General features: G+C 37.8%; 1 protein-coding gene across 2 annotated transcripts in view; it reads left to right on the top strand.

Annotated features, from left to right (window-relative positions):
• The window catches only part of LOC121954604 (WD repeat containing planar cell polarity effector), a 91,164-nt gene extending 74,337 nt beyond the window's left edge, over positions 1–16,827 (top strand). For both annotated transcript variants that reach the window (XM_042502207.1, XM_042502206.1), the window contains 4 exons: positions 7,476–7,593; positions 12,902–12,990; positions 15,093–15,124; positions 16,391–16,827. In XM_042502207.1, the coding sequence (XP_042358141.1) occupies positions 7,476–7,593; positions 12,902–12,990; positions 15,093–15,124; positions 16,391–16,441 (290 nt within the window). In that variant the 3' untranslated portion in view covers positions 16,442–16,827. The remainder of the gene's footprint in view (positions 1–7,475; positions 7,594–12,901; positions 12,991–15,092; positions 15,125–16,390) is intronic.
• The last annotated feature ends 2,453 nt before the right edge of the window (positions 16,828–19,280 follow it).

Here is a 19,280-nt window from a genome sequence, read left to right as displayed (position 1 = left end):
AAAACTGAAATGTTGAGAAAAAAATACAGAAAAATGAAAAGATATACAGATAGGAGCGTTCTTTAACACACACAAATGCACACACACACGTGCACACATACACGTGCACACATTAGTTGCAAACGCACACACTTACAAAGAGGATATTGACATCTTGTCACAGTCAGTAGTGGAGACGGATAAACTGATGCCTATGTGTGTGTGTGTCTGTGTGTCTATGTGTGTGTGTAAAGCGAGACACCTGTTCACTGGAGCCTTCTGCTTGAAGCGAGCCACTCATTATTTATGACCTGGCTTTTCTGCTCCGTTAATGTGCTGTCTGCTTGTCTGAACGCTGAAGCACAACTGTGCAGCACACACACACACACACGCACACACACACACACACACACACACACACACACACACACACACACAGCTCCCTGCCTGTCTGTCACACACCACCAGGATCAGCTGTGGCTCCTAAGAACACACTGCTCTATACTTCTGTTTAACTATATTTCAGAGGTAGATGTTGTACTTTGTGCTCTTCTGACAGCTGTAGTTGCTTTTCAGATTGTACATTTCTGCAAATCACAGATATACATTTTTACGTTTGATACGTATCAGATCAGTTTCTTAAGAGATGCAGCTCTGATCACATGTGAGCTGACTAATGTCATCTGAAAGGTGGAGGAGTAAAGTGGTTGAAGCCTCCGTGAGACAGCTGACAAGTATTAGACAACATTTTGAGACCAACAAACAACAAAAACTGGGTGTTTTTTTAGCAAGACAGTACAGTTTCCAGCACCGTTTTAGTCACCAAAACTGGGTATATTAAGCCAAAACGAGCTCTTTTCTTAAGCATAACCAAGTGGTTTTTGTGCCTAAACTTAGCCACAAGTTACCCACAGCATTGTTGAAATGTAAAGACCACTACATAATAATGTACAAAAGTTGCAGATCTGTGGTTTGCAAACATACAATAAAAAACAGAAACGTGCACAACTCCAATAATCTTAGACCATGTGTGGAGGTTTACAGTTGTGGTTAAAATCTAAAAACAATCAGAACAGCTCTTTAGCTGAAATGTGTCTTTTTCTGAATTTTCCTGTAGTAAATACAGAAAAATGTTCAATGAGTGCCAGTATTTTAAGTGTTCTCTGAAACATACAAAGCTCACGTTTATTCTGGTGACTGTGTCATTTAATGATGCCAGGATACTAAACTCCCATAACTGTATATTAAGTTTTAAAGCAGGCTGCACCCAGAGCAGCTACAATGAAATGCTCCTCATCCATTCTCATATGTGACATTTTACTGCAGAAACAGAACTTTCACTTTAAGTACATTTTTCACTGTAGGTTATAGTTAAAGGATCTGAATACATCTTCCAGCTGTTTGCAAATGTAAAGTTTAGTTTAGCTGCATTTTATAATAATAATAATAATAATAAACTTTATTTGTATGTCACCTTTCATATAAGAAATGGAGCCCAGTGTGCTTTACACCAAGAAATTACATGCAAGAGCTTCACATGAAAAGACATGAAGACATAATAAATCTCACACGTAGAAATAAGTTAAGATCAGAATAGAATACATAAAATGCATCTTCACATGGATAAAACCCACTTGATAATGTTAGTACAAGTAAGATAAAAATAAGGATAAAAATGCACAGAATGCATAACATAAGATGGAAAAAAAAATTTATATTATTACATTTTAGTTTATTTACACAATAGTAAAGCAAATAGATGATGGCACTCGTGATTTTAATTAAAGTAACATTTTGCAAAAACAAACAATAATGAATTTCATTATTAAAACAAACCCAAAGCCGTATTAAATAAGGTTTCCCAAAGTAAGACAAAAAACTAATATTTGTTCTTTGTTATGTTGTATGTGCATCTCATAAATAAGTAGCAGCATTAGAGTCAGTAGAGAATTCAGCGCTAAGCTACTGTTATCACAACATGCAAATTAATCAGGACTGTACCAAATAGCATCTTCAGGTCTGGTTGTTGTTTTATCACCTGAAACGTTTTCATGTTTTTATTTCTCATACCTGTATGTTGAAAAATGGCGGCCGCTGTCTGTTTGAACACGCTAAAGTCGGACACCTTCCACATCGACTCAACGCAGACAGTCATCGCCCACATGCTTTTCAAAACACACAAGTTCCCACGCTGCCGCTACAGGGACCTTTGGCCCGGACCAGCACTTTTTCTGTTTGAACACACGCAAGAGACTGAAATGTGTTTGTTCTCAGTCATAGTCACACACTACAGCTCAAATTCAAAACAGCCCTCGGAGACATATGTGTTTGTGTAAATATGTGAACTGTATGTGTGCAGTTGGGTGTGACGTGTGAGGCAGGTCGTATACAGAATCCTGCATGAAGCGAACATTTGCATTGTCTGTTCATGTAAAGCAGGTGTTCCCTACAGCGAGCTCCGAGTCCCAACACATCCGTCTGTTTCTCTGTGCAAACAGCGAATGACCTGAACCAGGTCGGCTTCTTGTTATGAAGGCAAATACACACGTTTACTGCACATACACACACACACACAAAGCAGCCAGACTGTACATTTCACACTCTTAAATTAGAAGTAGATTTTTCACTGAGCTGGATTTGCTCGCAGCCTCGACACCCCACAAGGTCCTAACAGCACCAGAGATTATTTAAAATGCAGAGTAATTACCTAATAACATGGATACTTGATTGATCTTTTTAACTCCTATAAATCTGCACTTTTACCTTCAGAAAATAATTCTGTGTGCGTAGAAATCCTGTGATGAAAGTATTTATAAGTCATGAGCAGTTTGCAGTTTATTTTGCCAGTTCTGTAATATTGTGGCTCTGATGTGTTTGTTTTCTTTTGTGGGTGCAAAGGTGATGCCACACGAAACACTTTTGGAAGTGAACTTACCATAATCACATGAATGAACAACTCCTATTTTATTACTGAAACGCTTCTTCAGGTTTTACACAAACAGGAGAAATAGTTGATAATCGACAGCAAGTTCAGGATTTTTTGATGGTTCTGTTTTTGATGGAGTTTATTAAAAGCGTACCTACATTGTCCAAGTAGCCGTCCTGCAGGTCTCATAGGGTTTTATTTCAATATTAAAAGGGATTCAAACAGAATTTTCTCACCTCCAGGTCAAGTAACATGTTCATCTTGACTTCAGTATTTTTTTTAACTTATACTAAGAATAGTGGTATCATTTGTTTTTGTCTTTCTAACGCTTACAAGAAAATGTTGACAAAGCTCAGCTCTTTTTCAGTGACTCGCTGCATTAAGGCTGAAACCTTTTTTTCACTTGAAACAACTTAAAAACCATTTACATGATATTTTTTTATTTTGTGTTGTTCTGCCTCCCAACAGAAGTTGAAGCAACCAAACCTTTTTTGCTCAATGTGTTGTGTTGTAATTTGGGAGATGTGCGTGTCAGTTCTTCTGCGACCTACAGCGACCCATAGATCTACACCTAAGCATAGTTTCATCATAAATCAGAGTCAGCTGTTCAGATTCAGGCGGGAGCTTAAATCAGTGCTCCTGCTCCTTTGCATTGAAAGGAGCATGTTGAGGTGCCTCAGGTCTCTGAGCAGGAGATCCCTCCTGGTCGCTCTCCTGTGGAGGTATTCTAGGCACGTTCAACAGGGAGGAGACCCCGCGGCCGAGCCAGCACACGCTGGAGGGATTACGTATCCCACCTGGCCTGTGATCCCCCAGGAAGAGCTGGAGGACTGTGGGTGTTTGGACTTGTTTGCTTAACCTGCTGCCACCTCGACCCAGATGTGGATAAGTGGCAGAAGTTAGACTGATGGAGGAATATTGATGTCAGTTGTGCTGAAGCCGTGAAGCAGCTTGAAGGTGGTAGCAGACAGTTTACTAGTCAGTCAGTGAAGTGCAATTGGTGTTTCTGCACCCCAATTTTTTAAAGAATTTAAGAAACGGGATATAACCAAGCAGCAAACTCTCAGGTTTAAAAATGAAGCCAATGCAGAAATGCCAAAAACTGCTTTTCTTTGAATGACCACTTGAGGCTGGCTTCAAACCAGAGTAAATCCCCAAAGACCCGCATGTTGAAACACCCAACTCTACTGCAGAGATAAACGTGTTTGCAGCCTGGTTTCCCATTCATGACAACACATATTTATATAAATCACCAGTTTACATTTTATTAAGGCTTAAAGTTTTCATAATTAAGGGTGAGCCCTTTTGAGTGACAGGCTGTCTACTTCTCCGTCAGATCCACCCCTCGCACACCAGAATATGTATTATACTAGTCTATTAGTCCAGTGTGAGGACTTCCATGTTTTAGGTTAAAATTAGTACTTAACTTATGGGAGTTTCTCCAAATCAGTTGTTTTAATCTAGAAACAACCAACTCTCAGCAAAAGGCAAATACTTTTTCCAGAATACTGAACCTTTCCTTTGACTAAAAGTCAGTAGGTTTTATTTCTGGCTCTTAAAGCTTATAGCACTGCTACTTTTCATGTGAGCCTTTTTTTAATACCTGAAATTAACTGTTATATTAACTTTACATTAACTCCCTGATGGCACAGAAACCAACCTGTTGTGCTTTTCTTTTCATTTTATTTTTATTTTTTTCGCCTGTATTTGAGAGGACAGTTAAGGTGTGAAAGGGGGAGAGAGGGGATGACATGCAGCAAAGGGCCAAAGTTGGGATCCAACCTGCGGCTGCTGCCTCTGCCTCCGTACATGGGGCGCCCACTCTACCAACTGAGCCACTGTGAGCCCCCAGTTGTGCTTTTCGTGAGCAGCAGGAGTAAAAACAGCTGATCTAGGCCATCACCACCCTGGCTTGTTTCATTTCACTTCAAGGAAATCATAGAAACGAGTTGGATTTGCATCGGAAAGAAGAAACGTTGGAGAGAAGAGCGAATCTCATGCTTTTGTTTGGACGATTTTTCCCTTGTTTTCTAAAAAAATGAATCAATACCAGATCTAGTGATTCTTCTAAGGTGGATGTCTTGGACTCAGATTGGGCAGAGACACCATGTTTCTATGCACCTCTTCTCATATTCAAGTACCTCCATTATAAACGCCGCTGAACAGAAATCCTGCCTCCGTACACACACACACACACAAATAAACACACAATAGAGGACACACATTTCAGCTTAGCATCGGTCCCTTTTTATAACAGCGTTGGAAATCGCTTATAGCTGTCTGGCTGACAAGTGTGTTGATTCAGAGAGATACGGCATTGTGCGAGGCAGAGTGGTGAACAAGTGCGAGGGAAGGCGTCTTTCTCTTCCTCTCTATCTCGTTTTCTTTGGAGTAGCGTTTTTTGCCAGGAGGAGAAGCCAAGTTGTTTGCCTGATCGTTCTGTCTCCCCCTCACAAAGGCTGATGTGACTGCAGGGCCTTTCAATGGGCAAAGAGACAAGAGATTTATCTGAAGATCCACTTCTCCACCTCCTCTCTCTCCTTTCTTGGTCGTTTTGGTGAAAGCCTGTTAGCTCCGGTGTGTTGAAGGAAAAGCTTTCTGTTGGTTTCGGTTCCCCTCTCAGCTCTGTTGGTCGCTGCGATCACAAAACCTCTGTTACAGCTCGACTTCTCGTCTCAATTCAGAAACTTTACCAGCATGACGTGTTTTTGTCAGAAATATGATTGCCAAGGTTTGACGTCCAAATTTGCAAAAACCAACACTCACATACATGCAACTGTATCCACAAACAATACAGAGACGCTAGATTACAGAGCTGAAATCGTACTATAGACGGAAATCTGACAGAATATCAACTGTAACGTGCCAGCGTTTTGATCTCAGAGATTACATCAGGCTTTGTCCGGAAAACCAAGTAGAACATGCCTTTTTTTTCCCTTTTAAAGGATTTTTGGAAGATTTTTTCGGCTGTGAGGATCCAAGGACAGACGATGTTGTAAAGCTCTCTGAGGCAAATTGTGATTTGTCATATTGGGCTTTCAAACTAAAATTAAAATTTATAAATTGTTTTGAATATTGAAACAGATGAAAAATCTGTTTATAAACACCCAATACTCAGGTGGTTGTGATCTGCATAAATAAAAATTAAAAAATCAAGACAAAAATATTCAAAATAGTGCTGTAAAACAGTCTAATGATGACAATGTTTTTTCTATAATAAAGTAGAAAGAACATCAAACATATTTTAGGAAAATCAGCATTGAGCCTCTGTTGTAATACAAAGTTGGAAGAGTGCAGATAAAAAGAGAGTGATAATACAAAAAGACTAAAATAACGTCACAGCATGTGAAAATATAAAACTTAATCAGTAAATAAAGTGCATTTCATCATAAACAATAATGCCCACACCAGGTTACCAGTATCGATGATAAATATAATAGGTAGTACTCAAGTACTTATTGTAATCTGGATGATTTTTTTCTTTAAATATGATGCCATAATGTTTTCAGATTTTTTTTATTTGATTTTATTTTTTTATTTTATTAGTACATTTTTGCACAGTAACTTTAGTTTCAGGATGAGCATACAAAAAAGTTCTTGCATGAAGCCCATCAAATCTGATTTATTGCAAAAATTCAACAAAATACACAAGTTTGGTAAATTATCCAAAAAAGAAGGCAGTTACATAAAAGAGTTCACTTAGGCAAGACCAGTAGGAAAAGTAGAATTCGAATAGTGTATTTTATTTTATTTTATTTTATTTTATTTTATTGTCCAAAAATAATTTAAAGCGTACAGTACTGCAGCACATAGAATTTAGTTTCGTTCTCGACCACAGTCGACCTGGTGTTTGTTTACTCTTGTGTGCTTGTGTTGTTTACTTTCCCTCAGGTTGTTTTGTTTTTTGTTGGGTTTTTTTTAAACATAAGGCCAGACTGCATGGCATTTTTCCCTCAACAACCTGTTTCAGTTTTTGATTTGAGTTTGTTTTACTGTTGTGACATATTTACACATCTGTGCTGACAAAACATATACATTTCCTTTAAGTAAATATTTAACCGCTTGTCTAAATTTTTACGTTAAAATTTGAATGAAAGTAGATTTGATGTCTCTTCTCGTCATTTACCAGCAGAATTTTTTTTCTCTTTAAAGTGAAATAAGTTGATTACAAATATGAAACCAAAAACACTTGGTTGTATCAGTATTTTTTTTAATAGGACACTTTAATAATCACGTTCAGCCAGTTAGTTTTAGAAGTAACGTATATAGTTCGTTGCCGTACAACAACACTCGTATCTGCTTTTGGGAAGTCAGTACTGCAGTAAAACATACCCCATGAAGACAAAATAAGACTCCAGGCTATAGACGGATACAAGAAAATATCTTTGTGTGTCAAAAAGAACAAAATACGAAAAGTTACAAGAGTTAAATACTTTTTTTAGGCACCTTAAAAACAACAGTGGAGAAAGAGGCTGTTCTTTTATTTTATTCGCAGTTAGATGAAAAATGTTGCTCTCGCTCATCCTCATCCCTCTGTGTGTTTGTGTTTGTTGTTGTTTTTGTTTCCCAGAGGATCCTCTGAGAGGCAGAAATGGTGTGTTGTTGTGTGGTTCGAGCCTCGGGGACAGACAGACGGAGAGGGACCAGAGTGCAACAGGACGTCCGCCCCCCGACGCTCCCACAGCACAGTGAGTAAGACGTGTTTGTGTCGAAGCCTGTTACAGTACGTGTGTGTTTGTTTTGTGTTTTCTTCTTTTTTCTGATACACATCTCTCAGAGAGCAACAGGGATGACGGTTTTTTTTTGTAGGCCAACCTGGAAGCTAATGTCGCCGTGGTTTCCTCATCAAAAAGACAATGGGATTTTTCCATTGGATTTTGGATTTTTGCTGAAAATAAGCTCTGTGGTAAACAAATGTTTATGATACTTTTTTTTTTTGTTCAGCAAGATAATCTTCACACATGAAGACCACTTTTATGAAGCTTTGGCTTAAATGTAATCACCAGAAGTAAAGAGCTAACGCTAGGCTATATATGAGCTACAGTCACAGGACTTAACCCTTTGAAAACCTGAGCAAATTGGTTTGATTTCTTTAAAAACATGTGAAGCACGTGGTGAGCAATTTAAAAACACATGGACCTAAAACTCGCTAGAAATTAGTTTTTAAAAGTTACAAGAAAATTACCTGAAAATCACCAAAAAAATATAAAAAATAACCTGAAAAAAAAAAACAGAAAATGAGAAAAAATATGTACAGATTTTTTAGTTACAGATTAGTTTAAACATAGAATTATATTGATTGTAAATATAGCTTTCTGGACATTTAATTTAATTTTATAATAATTGCCCCTTTTTTTAGAACTAACTTAAAGTTAATTTTCAAGTAATTTAATTCGTCACCTTTGACTGATTTCTTGCAATTTGTGTATCTTCTATGTTTTTGAAAGAAATCGAATCAATTTGCTGAGGTTTGGAAGGGTTAATGTCGCCACCACATCCAGGCTGTAAAGTCTTGTTTGGCGTATTGACGATCCGCAGTCTCATTTAGCCACTTGTTAGCAACTGTGTTTTTTAAGACAAATAAAAGCTAAAAAACTTATTAAATTATTAATGTATTTGATGATGGAACAAAACGTTAACGTCTCTTCAGCTTGTGTTTACCACAGACCTTATTTCATGCATGTAACCAAAAACCCACTGACTTAAAATATTATAATAATAATATTGCTGAATAACAGAATAATCATGACGAGTCCTGTATGTTTATTTAAATCTGATCAGAGAAGCTTTTGCAGCAGCACATGTTTATCAAATATCCACGTAGTCTCACAGTAATTTAACCTTCAGACGTTTGGAGCCTCCTCACCTGCCTCGTGCTGTCAGTGAAGGACTCGCAGGCCTTTGCAGCTGCTGAAACCATTATCATGAATGAATTATACTTCTTCATGAAGTTCTTATTAATCATAATAACACTAGCCCATTTCCAAGTTTTAGGACTCATTCTTGCACCACTCTTCTTTTGGCTGCTAACATTGACATATCGTCGCTTTTTAAGTTAAGATGTCGAACTTAATCATTAACATAATCATTCATTTATACTCGTGCTTGAGTTCACTTGAATGTACGCCCAATTTTATCTTTTATTTTTAGCTTTGTTTGTTGGTCTGGACCACCTCCTGAGTGAAGCATTTGTCTCTTTAGCTGCTAAATGCTCCTCTACGTTCACCAGCTAGTGTCTAACTGCGTCTGTATGTCGTTTGCTGCTGAGCAGGTAGTGTGCAGTCAGTTTTTACAGTTTTTTCTCCAAAAAAATGATCAAAAAGGTCCACATGAAAGTGGCAGTGAGAGTGAATCATAACCGTAAAGTTGCGGGTTGGACAGTAAAACAATGAGCTGTACCTTTGTCACTTTGTCATTTGGTACATTTTTGTCATAGAAATATTGATTATAGCCACTTTAAATAAACACAAAATATTTCGTTCGACTATAAATGAAGCCACAGACATTTTATGTGCGGAGGATTCACCGTTTTACTCCTGGTCGTACTCGTCGTCGTCTCTCCCGCCGCGATCCACCATTGTCTGTGTGTGAATTGTATGAGAGCGTCTGTGGCCAAATGACCCAGCTGCAGCCTAAAAGCCTTCACTCCCAGTGACATTTCAAATGTCAGAGCCACATCAGTTCCGGGTCTTACGCTTCCAGCCATCCCAACGCTGAACCCGAAGCCACATTTAAAAACTCCACCGGAGTCCATTTTCACCACGGTTCAGTCTCCGGAGTGCCGACGAAAACTCACTGTTTCAGAGTGATTGTTTAATACACTCGTCTACATGAATGACATGTTGAAACGGCGTGACTAAAGACACACTGAGAGCATCCCTCTCTTTGTGCCGGCCTGTCTCACACACACACACACAAACAGATACATACAAATATAGCCATCCACGTCTCTATTATTGTGGGACGGGGTGGTGGGAGGGGGGTGACGGAGGGGCATTCCTTGTCATCCACCAACTAACATATTGGAGTATTTATATGGGATTTGTGTGCATTAGATAAAAAAGGCGCTCTTGTTCTTTTCATCCTCATAGGCTTTTCATGGCTGTTTGACTGTAACACTGATGACTCTCTGCACCCCCCCACCTCCATCCCCTCCACTCTGCGTTTCTCTAAGCCCCCTCCATCCATCCCAAATCCCTTCCTATCAGCCAATTTAAACAAGCTGGGTCCAGAGAGAGAGAGAGAGGGGAAGAGACGGAGAGAGATGCTCTGTCCTAAGCTCTTTTAAAAAACAGTAAAAAGGAGCGAGAGGAGGAAAAAAAAGAGTGGTAAAGAGGGTTAGGGCGATTTGGCAGCCAAAAGACCGGTCGCACTACCCCAGGTCTTCCCCCTGCACCGCTGACAGAGGCTAAGAAAGCAGATCCCCAAACCTCCCAAAAGATAATAGCCACAGAGAGAAAGAGACAAAAGCCTCTGCCTTTTTTATTCCACAATTTCCCCCCTCCTTTAGAACAATTTTTTATATTGAACCCCCTCGTTTTTTTTTTTTTCCTTTTTGTAATCTGGTCTCCGATGAAGTTTCATTGTTTCTCATGTGAAGCCAATGACAGCTTAGCCGAGATGGAGTAGGGGAGGCATTGTAGCGCGGGCGTTCTCCCGTTTGGCTCGCTGAGAAAAGAGCAGAGAAAGAGAGGGAGGCAGAGCACAATGGCAGTTTGGGGGCTCCTCGCCGATTCCCGCATTCCCCAAATCCGACTCTGCTCGTGGAGAAGTGAGAGAGAGCGAACGAGACGGGAATCTGGGAAACATCCCAACGTTCCTTTGATGGCTGCTGGCCTCTTCACTCGTCACGTACACCTCTGTCAGCGGAGGAAGGAGAGTGGAGGCTATTTTTATTTTGCTTGGTGGAGGCAAAAGTTAATGAAATACTGAGCTCATAATTTAGATTTATTTTCAGTTTTTATGTATTTATTTGATATTTGTGTCCAAAATCTGTAAGCAGAAAAGAGTTCAGTATCTTGATCCTGAAGCCTCAAACAGAAACACGAAGGCTACACTTTCTGTCATGGTTTGCCAATTTATCAAAATCATGAGCCCCAATCAATAAAAGATCAGAAATCTGCCTGTTATTGACCCCCACTGTCATATGACGGAGGTGAGGATATCTGTCTCACACCACGTAATGATAATGACTACTGATGTAGCTAAACAAAAAAATAAATGCAACCGTTTGCATCCATTTTTGGGAGTTATTACAACCTCTAACAACCAACACACTACATTAAGTTAGGGTAATTATTTTTTCTTTCAACAACTAAATGTGTTTTTAAGTAGTGCTTACTTTATCATTTATATCAAAAACGTACATTTTTATGTAACATGTCCTTTGTGTCATGGTTGTGTGGCCTGCAGGTCCCTGACACACAGTCTTAACTGTCCGAATTTGAAGTTAAATTATAAGTCAGTTTCATTAGGTTACTACAACTTGAATTTTGTTACTAAGTCAATTAAGGCAGAAATTTGACTTTAAATTACACACAGTGATAGGTTGATGTAATTATCAACATTTTTAAGTCAACATAACTCATCAAAATAATGTCTGCAACTTAAAAGGTTTATCTAAATCAATAAATTTGAATTTTTATCCTGCTACCACACATTTAAGTCGGCGGTGGTGATAAGTCCCACAAATTAATTTTTCCCAAAATAGTAAGATGAAAAGAGGAGAAATAAAGTCAGAAAAAAATATATTGAGAGACAGTTATAGATGTGGATCAATACCTCCGTCTTCAATCTGGACGAGCGAAGTCAACTAAAGTCAAACGTAAACATGTCTTGAGTTGGACGCAGTTACAATGTGCTGTGATAACTTCTAGGTTTCTTTTTTACCAATGGCCCAGATTTTTAAATGCAGTTTCACCAGACGTCTGGGGACTGTTGATCTAGTGGGTAGAAAATAGTAGCGAAAGTTAGCTTACATTAAAATGAGTGTTTTTATGCAGTTTTTAGTGGAAACTCCACTAAAAATAAACCCTTTCTGATTTTTTTTCTAAGATTTGTCACGTTCAATGTTAAAAATATGCCATTAAACAGCATCCAACAGTAGAAAGCAGCATGGAGCCCAGTGAAAAATGTTAATGTTGTTGCCTTAATATAACAACGTGCAGCATCATCCCACCATGTGCATTTGTTTACATCACGGTAGTGAGATCCCAGAACGTAAACATCAGACACAGAAGAATACCAGACTCCGAATATGGAGTCCACTGACAAAGCGGCAACATGTGACGCATTGGGATGAGAATGTGTTTCATTTTTGGTATATTGTTGTGTATCGAAGTGTCTCTCTCAGTGCCAGTGACCTGTCTCTTTATTTCATGCTTGAATCAGGTAAAGCTCTCAGTTTGCTGTCATGTCAGCGTCACATATTGCACAATATTAAAAACAAAACTGCTGTTGTATGCTGTTCCTGTCTATTTATGTGCCAACTTCCAAAACGTCATTAACGTCCGTTACGGTTTGTAACCTACTAAAGACAAAAGCCAAATGTCAGTGAGTATTAGTGTTTTTTATTTATTTCTGTATTTATTTTTGTCTAAAAGGGCTAAAGTTGCTTTGTAAACTGTAAAAAAACAAACATCTTTTGAGTTAACGATACTGTTGCAGAGAGGCAACAGTTTAGCTTTTGACTCATGTTTTTTCTGCCTCATCATTCAGTGTTTAGCTCAGCTGAATTCAACAAATTAACACTCAAGTTTGTCAAAAAATTTGCAACGTTTCAAAACCAAGTACATATTATGTTCTGTGTTAACTGCTGATCCTTAAAGTGAACAGATGTTTTTCATCATTTCTTCACACGTCAAAGAAAATAGAGGCTCAGAATAAAATAAAATACAATAGAAGAAACATGTGGAAGGGACACTCCGAGTAAGATACCTAAAGCTTTTGGGAGGGAGCCATAACAATAACACAAAACACTTTTCTTTTTGTTCCCAGTGCTGAAAGAGCCAATCAGAGGAGACCGCAGGCAGAGAGCATACGTGTGACCGTGAGCCAAGACGTGTTGAGGACGCTGAGACAAACAGGTCCGTGTGAGTGTGTCTGTCCGTCTGTGTGTCCGTCTCACTTTCAGCTGCTGTATCTCAGTTGTGTCTGCAGTTATCTAATGCAGCAGATTAACCTCACTCTGCTAAAGAATCACAGGAATGGAAATGAGCAGCATTTAACCTGAAGATTAATGGAGAAATCTGATAAACAAGAGAAACGTTTGTTCATGAAGCTTTACGTTTCCTTGAAGTAAACACGGAACAGAAATATTTCATTTTTAGCCGTCATATTGATTTGTGAGTCTCAAATCCACAGATTTTGCACAACCAGTAATATCTGTTTTTGAGCCATTTGCGGCTCCAGAGTGACGTCACTTGAGTCAGCGATTGTTGAAAACTAAAAATTTGAAAATAAAAGAAATCTGTTGATGTGGAGTTAAAAAATAGCGAGCTTCCTGCACCACTAATAACAAAATTCACTCAAATCTCTGATACAAAAGTCTGCTGCTCTTTTGAGTTTTCTTAAAAGGATTTGTGTGCAGTCAGTTTGTTTTATTATTTTAAACTTATTATTATTTTTGCTCCTTTGTATAGAGTTGTTGTAATAGAGTTTTAAAATCTTTATTTTTCAATATTTTCACTTCCAAATCTGAAATTTTGACTTTGTGATAAATAGTGTACTACAGGTCACAGATTATCGGCCTGGCTGATTGTCAATATTTGACATTTTGCTGATTTTCTGTATCAGCGTTTTATTTTAATGATTGCCAATAAAATTAATTAATGAAAAAGTGTGTGTGTTACACTCAGCCGACACCAAGGAAGACAGTCTGTGATACATGCAAACAAAGTGTCAGGACTTTTACTTTGTAAAACCTCAGGGAGCTTATTTTAATTATTCATTTTTCTAAATTAGAATTTTCATTGAATTTTATTTTTAAAAAAAGTTGCAGGGAACTTACTGTATATGATTTTAAAGTTTCAGTTTTGATTAAACATTTTCTAAAAGCATTTAAACCAAAGTTTTGTGTTCGTTATATTCAAAATTCTACATTTTGACAGAAAATATTTTAATTTTTATTGTAAATGCATATCGATACCAATTTTTTGTTATCTACTAATATCAGTATCAGCCCTGAAAAACAGTATCAATCCCCTTTAGTGTATTTTTGACGGTTATCTCAAAACAGAGAATCAGTTGAACATCAGTCAGTATTCCTGTGAAAAACTATATTCCAAATATACAATAATTTCTTTATGACAAACTTTTAACATCTTTACAGACTTTAAACATACAAACCTGTCCAAACTGGAAATACACTAAACTGCAGAAACATCTACACTTAGTTTTCTGTTGACTTTAAACAAAACCAGACTCAAAGTTTCTCCGAATTCTCCTTAAATGACGCCTGTTCTCGTTGTCATCAGTACCGGCTGACAGAGTCACACCAGTTTATTAAATCTGTTCACGTTCAACACGTCTTTTTTCAGGGACATATTTTTAAGCCCCGCAACGATTCTCAGCGACATTCAGCCTGTTTTATTCTCTAAACGTCGCCTGAGTGCTCTCCTCTCCTCAGTCTCACGTGTGAGATAACTACATGGTCATTTAGGAAAAAACACACATTAAGAAAACACTTCTTCTTCTTTACTTCCTCGTCTCTTCTTCCTGCTCTCCCCATTTTAATAATTACATTTTTTTCGGGTGATTAGCAATTGTCTCACTATCAAATCGCTCTGTCACTCGATAATCCGGACTGTAGGCTATTGGAGAGAATTTGCATCAGCTTTTTTAAATATCTGTATAAGGCACGCCGGGGTTTTAATGTCAATCATAAACTTATTAACGCAGGGCTCAGAGCGAGAGAGATCGCCATGAGTGACAACGGTTTACATTCGTTAAAACCCAGAAAAAGGCGACATGTCCGACCTACTGAGCGAGCATGTAACCTGCTCAGGCATTCAGCCGGGTGTGTGTTTGTGTGTGTGTCTGTGTTTATGTGCTGTAGGGCTGCTGTGTGTGATTATGCATGCCTAATGTTTTGGTTGTTGTACTTGTTTAAAGTGTCACGGCTGGTTTACAGGAAGCTCTCTGACAGCTGCCAATATTTCCTGTCGTTTTTTTTTTTTTTTGTGTGCAGGAAGCAGCCAAGGTGACAGAGGCGGCGGAAATGTGAGTTGATTGAACGGAAATTGATTTTGATTTTGATTTTTGTTGACAGAATTCACGAGGCTCAAGCCAATAGTTTATATAGAGATGTTATGTAATAGCAGTGCAGTGGTTCCCAATCCAGAAAACATACAAAAACTCAATTCTGCTACCAAAAAAAAACATGTTTATATGTTACATTTTACTTTAACACACCCTTTCTTTTCTATTTAGTGTTTATAAGCTCTATATTAACATTTATTAATGGCTTAAAACACACTATAATGTAGTTATACTCTGAAATTGCATCCACTAACTGATTTCTGTAAAAGAGGGGGTTTGATTTTCCCAAAAGATTACTTAAGACATATTTGCATCAATCTGACGTCATTTCAAGTCCACAGTGTTGCGTCACTGTGCCAACGTACTCGTTTTTCCAGTGTATAAAGAGTGGCCTGAGCCATAGTAAAGCATGTTGGAAAAAAAGGTCAGTATGTCGAGAAAGTCATAATATAGTATGTCAAATAAAAGTCATAGTATAGTCAAGTCAAGTCAGTTTTATTTATAGAGCCCATTATCACAAAACATGGTTTGCCTCAGAGGGCTTTACAGTGTTAGATAGTGTATCTAAAAAAGTTGTTGTAAACCAGGTTGCAAATAGTCATAGTATGTCGAAAAAAGTTCAGTATGTTAAAAAAAAGTGATAGTAAAGGATGTCAAATGAAAGTTATAGTATAGCTTGTTGAAAAAAGTCATTATATTGCACGTCTGAAAAGTCATGGTATATAGTATGTCGAATTATAAGCCTAAAGCATCACAGTACAGCATGTCTAAAAAGAAGAATTTGGGGCTTCTTTTTAACATATATGATAATAAAATAAATATTTTTGTTTTTTTTATCTGTTGGTCAGATTTAATAAACCACTTTAAGGTGATTACTAAGGATTTTGTGAAGTTGTGTTTTTCACAGTTTTTGATATTTTATAGACTAAACAATTAATGAAGAAAACAATCATTATTTGTAGTTTACTTTCTTCCGTTTACGACCTAAAGCATCAGTGATGCTGAAGCCTTCAAGGCTTTATAATTAAAGTTATCAGCAGTTAACATTTTGTCTTTCCTGTGTAGGTCAGTGCAACTTTCAGGTGTGAATTTAGGATAAAAGAGGACATGATTCAGATTCAGATCATTATCAAACCTTTGAAATCTCCATGTGCTTTTAAGCAGCTGTCTTTATGTTTCCACACTGTTCATTCAGGTTTATAAAATGCAGTTTTTTCTCTCCCTCAGGATGTTGACGACCTCGGGATCCTCCATGTGGTTCATTTAGGAATGGTTTGAAGACATGGACTAAGATACGATAAGAGACACAGAAACACCACACCAACAACAAAAACAAACTCTCTGTCTATAAATGTAAATGCAAAGAGTTACTTACCTGTGATGTTACCTCAGGAGGGACTCTTTGTACAGCAGAGGACTGTAAACACTGACTGAAGTGAAATAATATATTAATGTCATATGTAAATATATCAGTTTAGCATCACCACTTTTGTTAGTAAGTTGTATATTTTAAATTGCTTTTTTTTTTCTTTTTTTTTAGACCTGTCATTGTTGATCTGTGAAATCAAGACGTGAATTCAGGTTAAATTTTTGTCTAAACCAAATCAACGTTAAAAGAAAACAGCCTTCTGATTTAAAAAAAAAAAACAAAAACAAAAAACGACTGGAAATGTTTTTATGTTTAAAACCTTTCCATTAATCATCCTGAAAAATAAAGACTTGAATTATACTTCCATCATGCTGATATTGAATGTTCCAGGCTTCGTGTGTGTGTGTGTGTGTGTGTGTGTGTGTGTGTGTGTGTGTGTGTGTGTGTGTGTGTGTGTTGGCCGAGATTACGGGCCACAGTTTTATTCATGAATAGGAGCCAACCAGCGTCTTTAAAGCATCGCGCGGAGCCCCTTTCCTGAACAGCAGCCATAGCCGTGTCAGAGCTGTCGACGCGCTGCGCTCACCGACTAATCTGACAGCGCCGCGCGAGCCCTAATCCCTCACTGTATCGTAATCTATTTACTTTGCATTCTAAGAGGATTTCCACCAAAAAATATACAAGAAGCGATGTTGGAAATGGACAGAAGATCAGCGAGGATGCTTTTCTGCTCCTTTTTTTTGTTTTGTTAGCTTTAAAAAAAAATCATTGTATGTTTTTTGGGGAGTCAATCCCCTGCGAGAGGGATGGGTGAAAGGAATTACATTTCTGACTGATACTAATACTTCTCTTATGTAAACATCAAAATGTTATATTTCCCCTCTGATGATACAGTCACACTGCAGAGGCTGCTGGAGATAAGTGGCATCTGTCGAAGCCTTTAGTGCATCTCTTGACACGTTTATAATTTACAAACCAAGGCTGCATTATCTCCCGATTGTCTGACTTGACAGCTCGAATAAAAGCTGCAAAATTGCTTAACAGGCGAGCACGAGTTCCTCCCAATCTCTCTGATGGCCTACACAGTCGCCTTTTTGACATGCAAACAGTGAAATCTGCTCTTTCATAACGCAGAAAACAAAGTAGGAGACCAAACGCTCTCCTCAGTTACCCTTTAAGCAATTATGTCAGCTTTGTAAAATCATAAATAGTTATGCTTCATTTAAAATGTGGCCAGCAGCTGTGTTGTAAAACACCGCCTCGCGCTCAAATCTCTGCCATCCGAGATGACTCGCAGAGATAGGCTTATTAGTGGTATTAACATACTGCGCGGCACGCTGGAGCTGTGAAACGGCCTTGTTAACATTTGGAAATGAATCAAGCCTCCGGCGCTCGCTATTATCCAGGTTATCTGTTGTTTGATTCTCTCCTCTGTGCAACAGCTGTGCAGAGTTTCTGCGGAGGCCGGATCACATCTAATGACGGCTCTGATTGGACTGATTCTGCGCCCCTTCAGGGCGATGTTGTATGTTTTATAGGTTTGTCTCGCTGATCTGCACGAGCCAGATCACCCCAAAAATATTATAGACACGTGTGTCAGGGCCATTAAAGACATCAAAGAGGCAAAATTACAATCGAGGGGAACTGGAAGAATCTTATTCCCAGGAAAAATTACAAGTGTTGAGTTTGTCTTCAGCTCTCAAGTCAGTGAATGAGATGTACTCTGCGTGTAATTTTTTCATCAAGAAAAGTACTTAATGACGATCATCTGTATTAAATATCTTCCGGCAAAAAAAGCCTCTGAGTCAAAAAGAGTTATGATTTGATTCTCGCTGATTAAAACAACCTTATACTGAGGTCAGACAGAAACACTCAGACTGCTGAGATTAAAGATAAATGTTATATTCATGGTCATTTTTTTAATCAAATATCCTCAACATTAATGTTCTGGTGAGAGTCCAGGAGACCTCTGACCCTTTTTAACAGCGTTTTATCACTTAGACCTCCTGACTTTCACAGATTTGATGAGAAATTGTTGTGGATATTTTGATTTAGAGCTGCTGACGTGCTTCAGAAGTCGGCCACTGAACATTTTTACTGTTAATGGTTATTACTACATTTACCAATGGTAATTAATGTACCCTTATTGTAAAGTGTTACAATTTTTATTATTCACTGGCTGTAAAACACGGTTAAATACGCTGGATTTTTATGTGCTTGTTGTCTATAAGGATTTCTGTTACATGTTTATTTGTTTTTTTGTGGTTCAACTGACCCTTAAAAAAAAGTGTCACTTTGTCAGATAGTTTTTATTTTTGTTATATGGGCTCTGAATGAGAAAATATATTATGCTTTTATTTGCCAAAAAGTCATTTAAAGACAAAGTGTGTGCAAAAAGAAGAACTTCCTTGCTTTGCCCATATAATGTTTAAAACAAACAAACAAACAAAACCACTATTGATTTGTCACCTTTGTCAAATATGCAACCCCATTTAAGATAAGGGTTAGGAAATTGCAAATTGTAAGCACCTTCCTTAATCGATAAATTTGTAAAATTAACGATCAATTAATCATTTGAAAAAAAACATTTGCTTATTTTGAACAAGTGTGTTTTACCCTCAAAGCTCACAGAAACATTTTAAATGACAGATTCATCTGTAAGGGTCAATACTTTTCTACAAATTATTTTAATAAGGTTATAAAAAGTGTCTAAAAGGGGACAAATGTTTAATTTTACACATATTTTAT

This window comes from Plectropomus leopardus, chromosome 15 (assembly GCF_008729295.1).
Source record: "Plectropomus leopardus isolate mb chromosome 15, YSFRI_Pleo_2.0, whole genome shotgun sequence".
NCBI classification, from domain to species: domain Eukaryota; kingdom Metazoa; phylum Chordata; class Actinopteri; order Perciformes; family Serranidae; genus Plectropomus; species Plectropomus leopardus.
The sequence above is the reverse complement of the archived record's forward strand: the minus strand, read 5'-3'. Positions and strand labels throughout refer to the sequence as shown.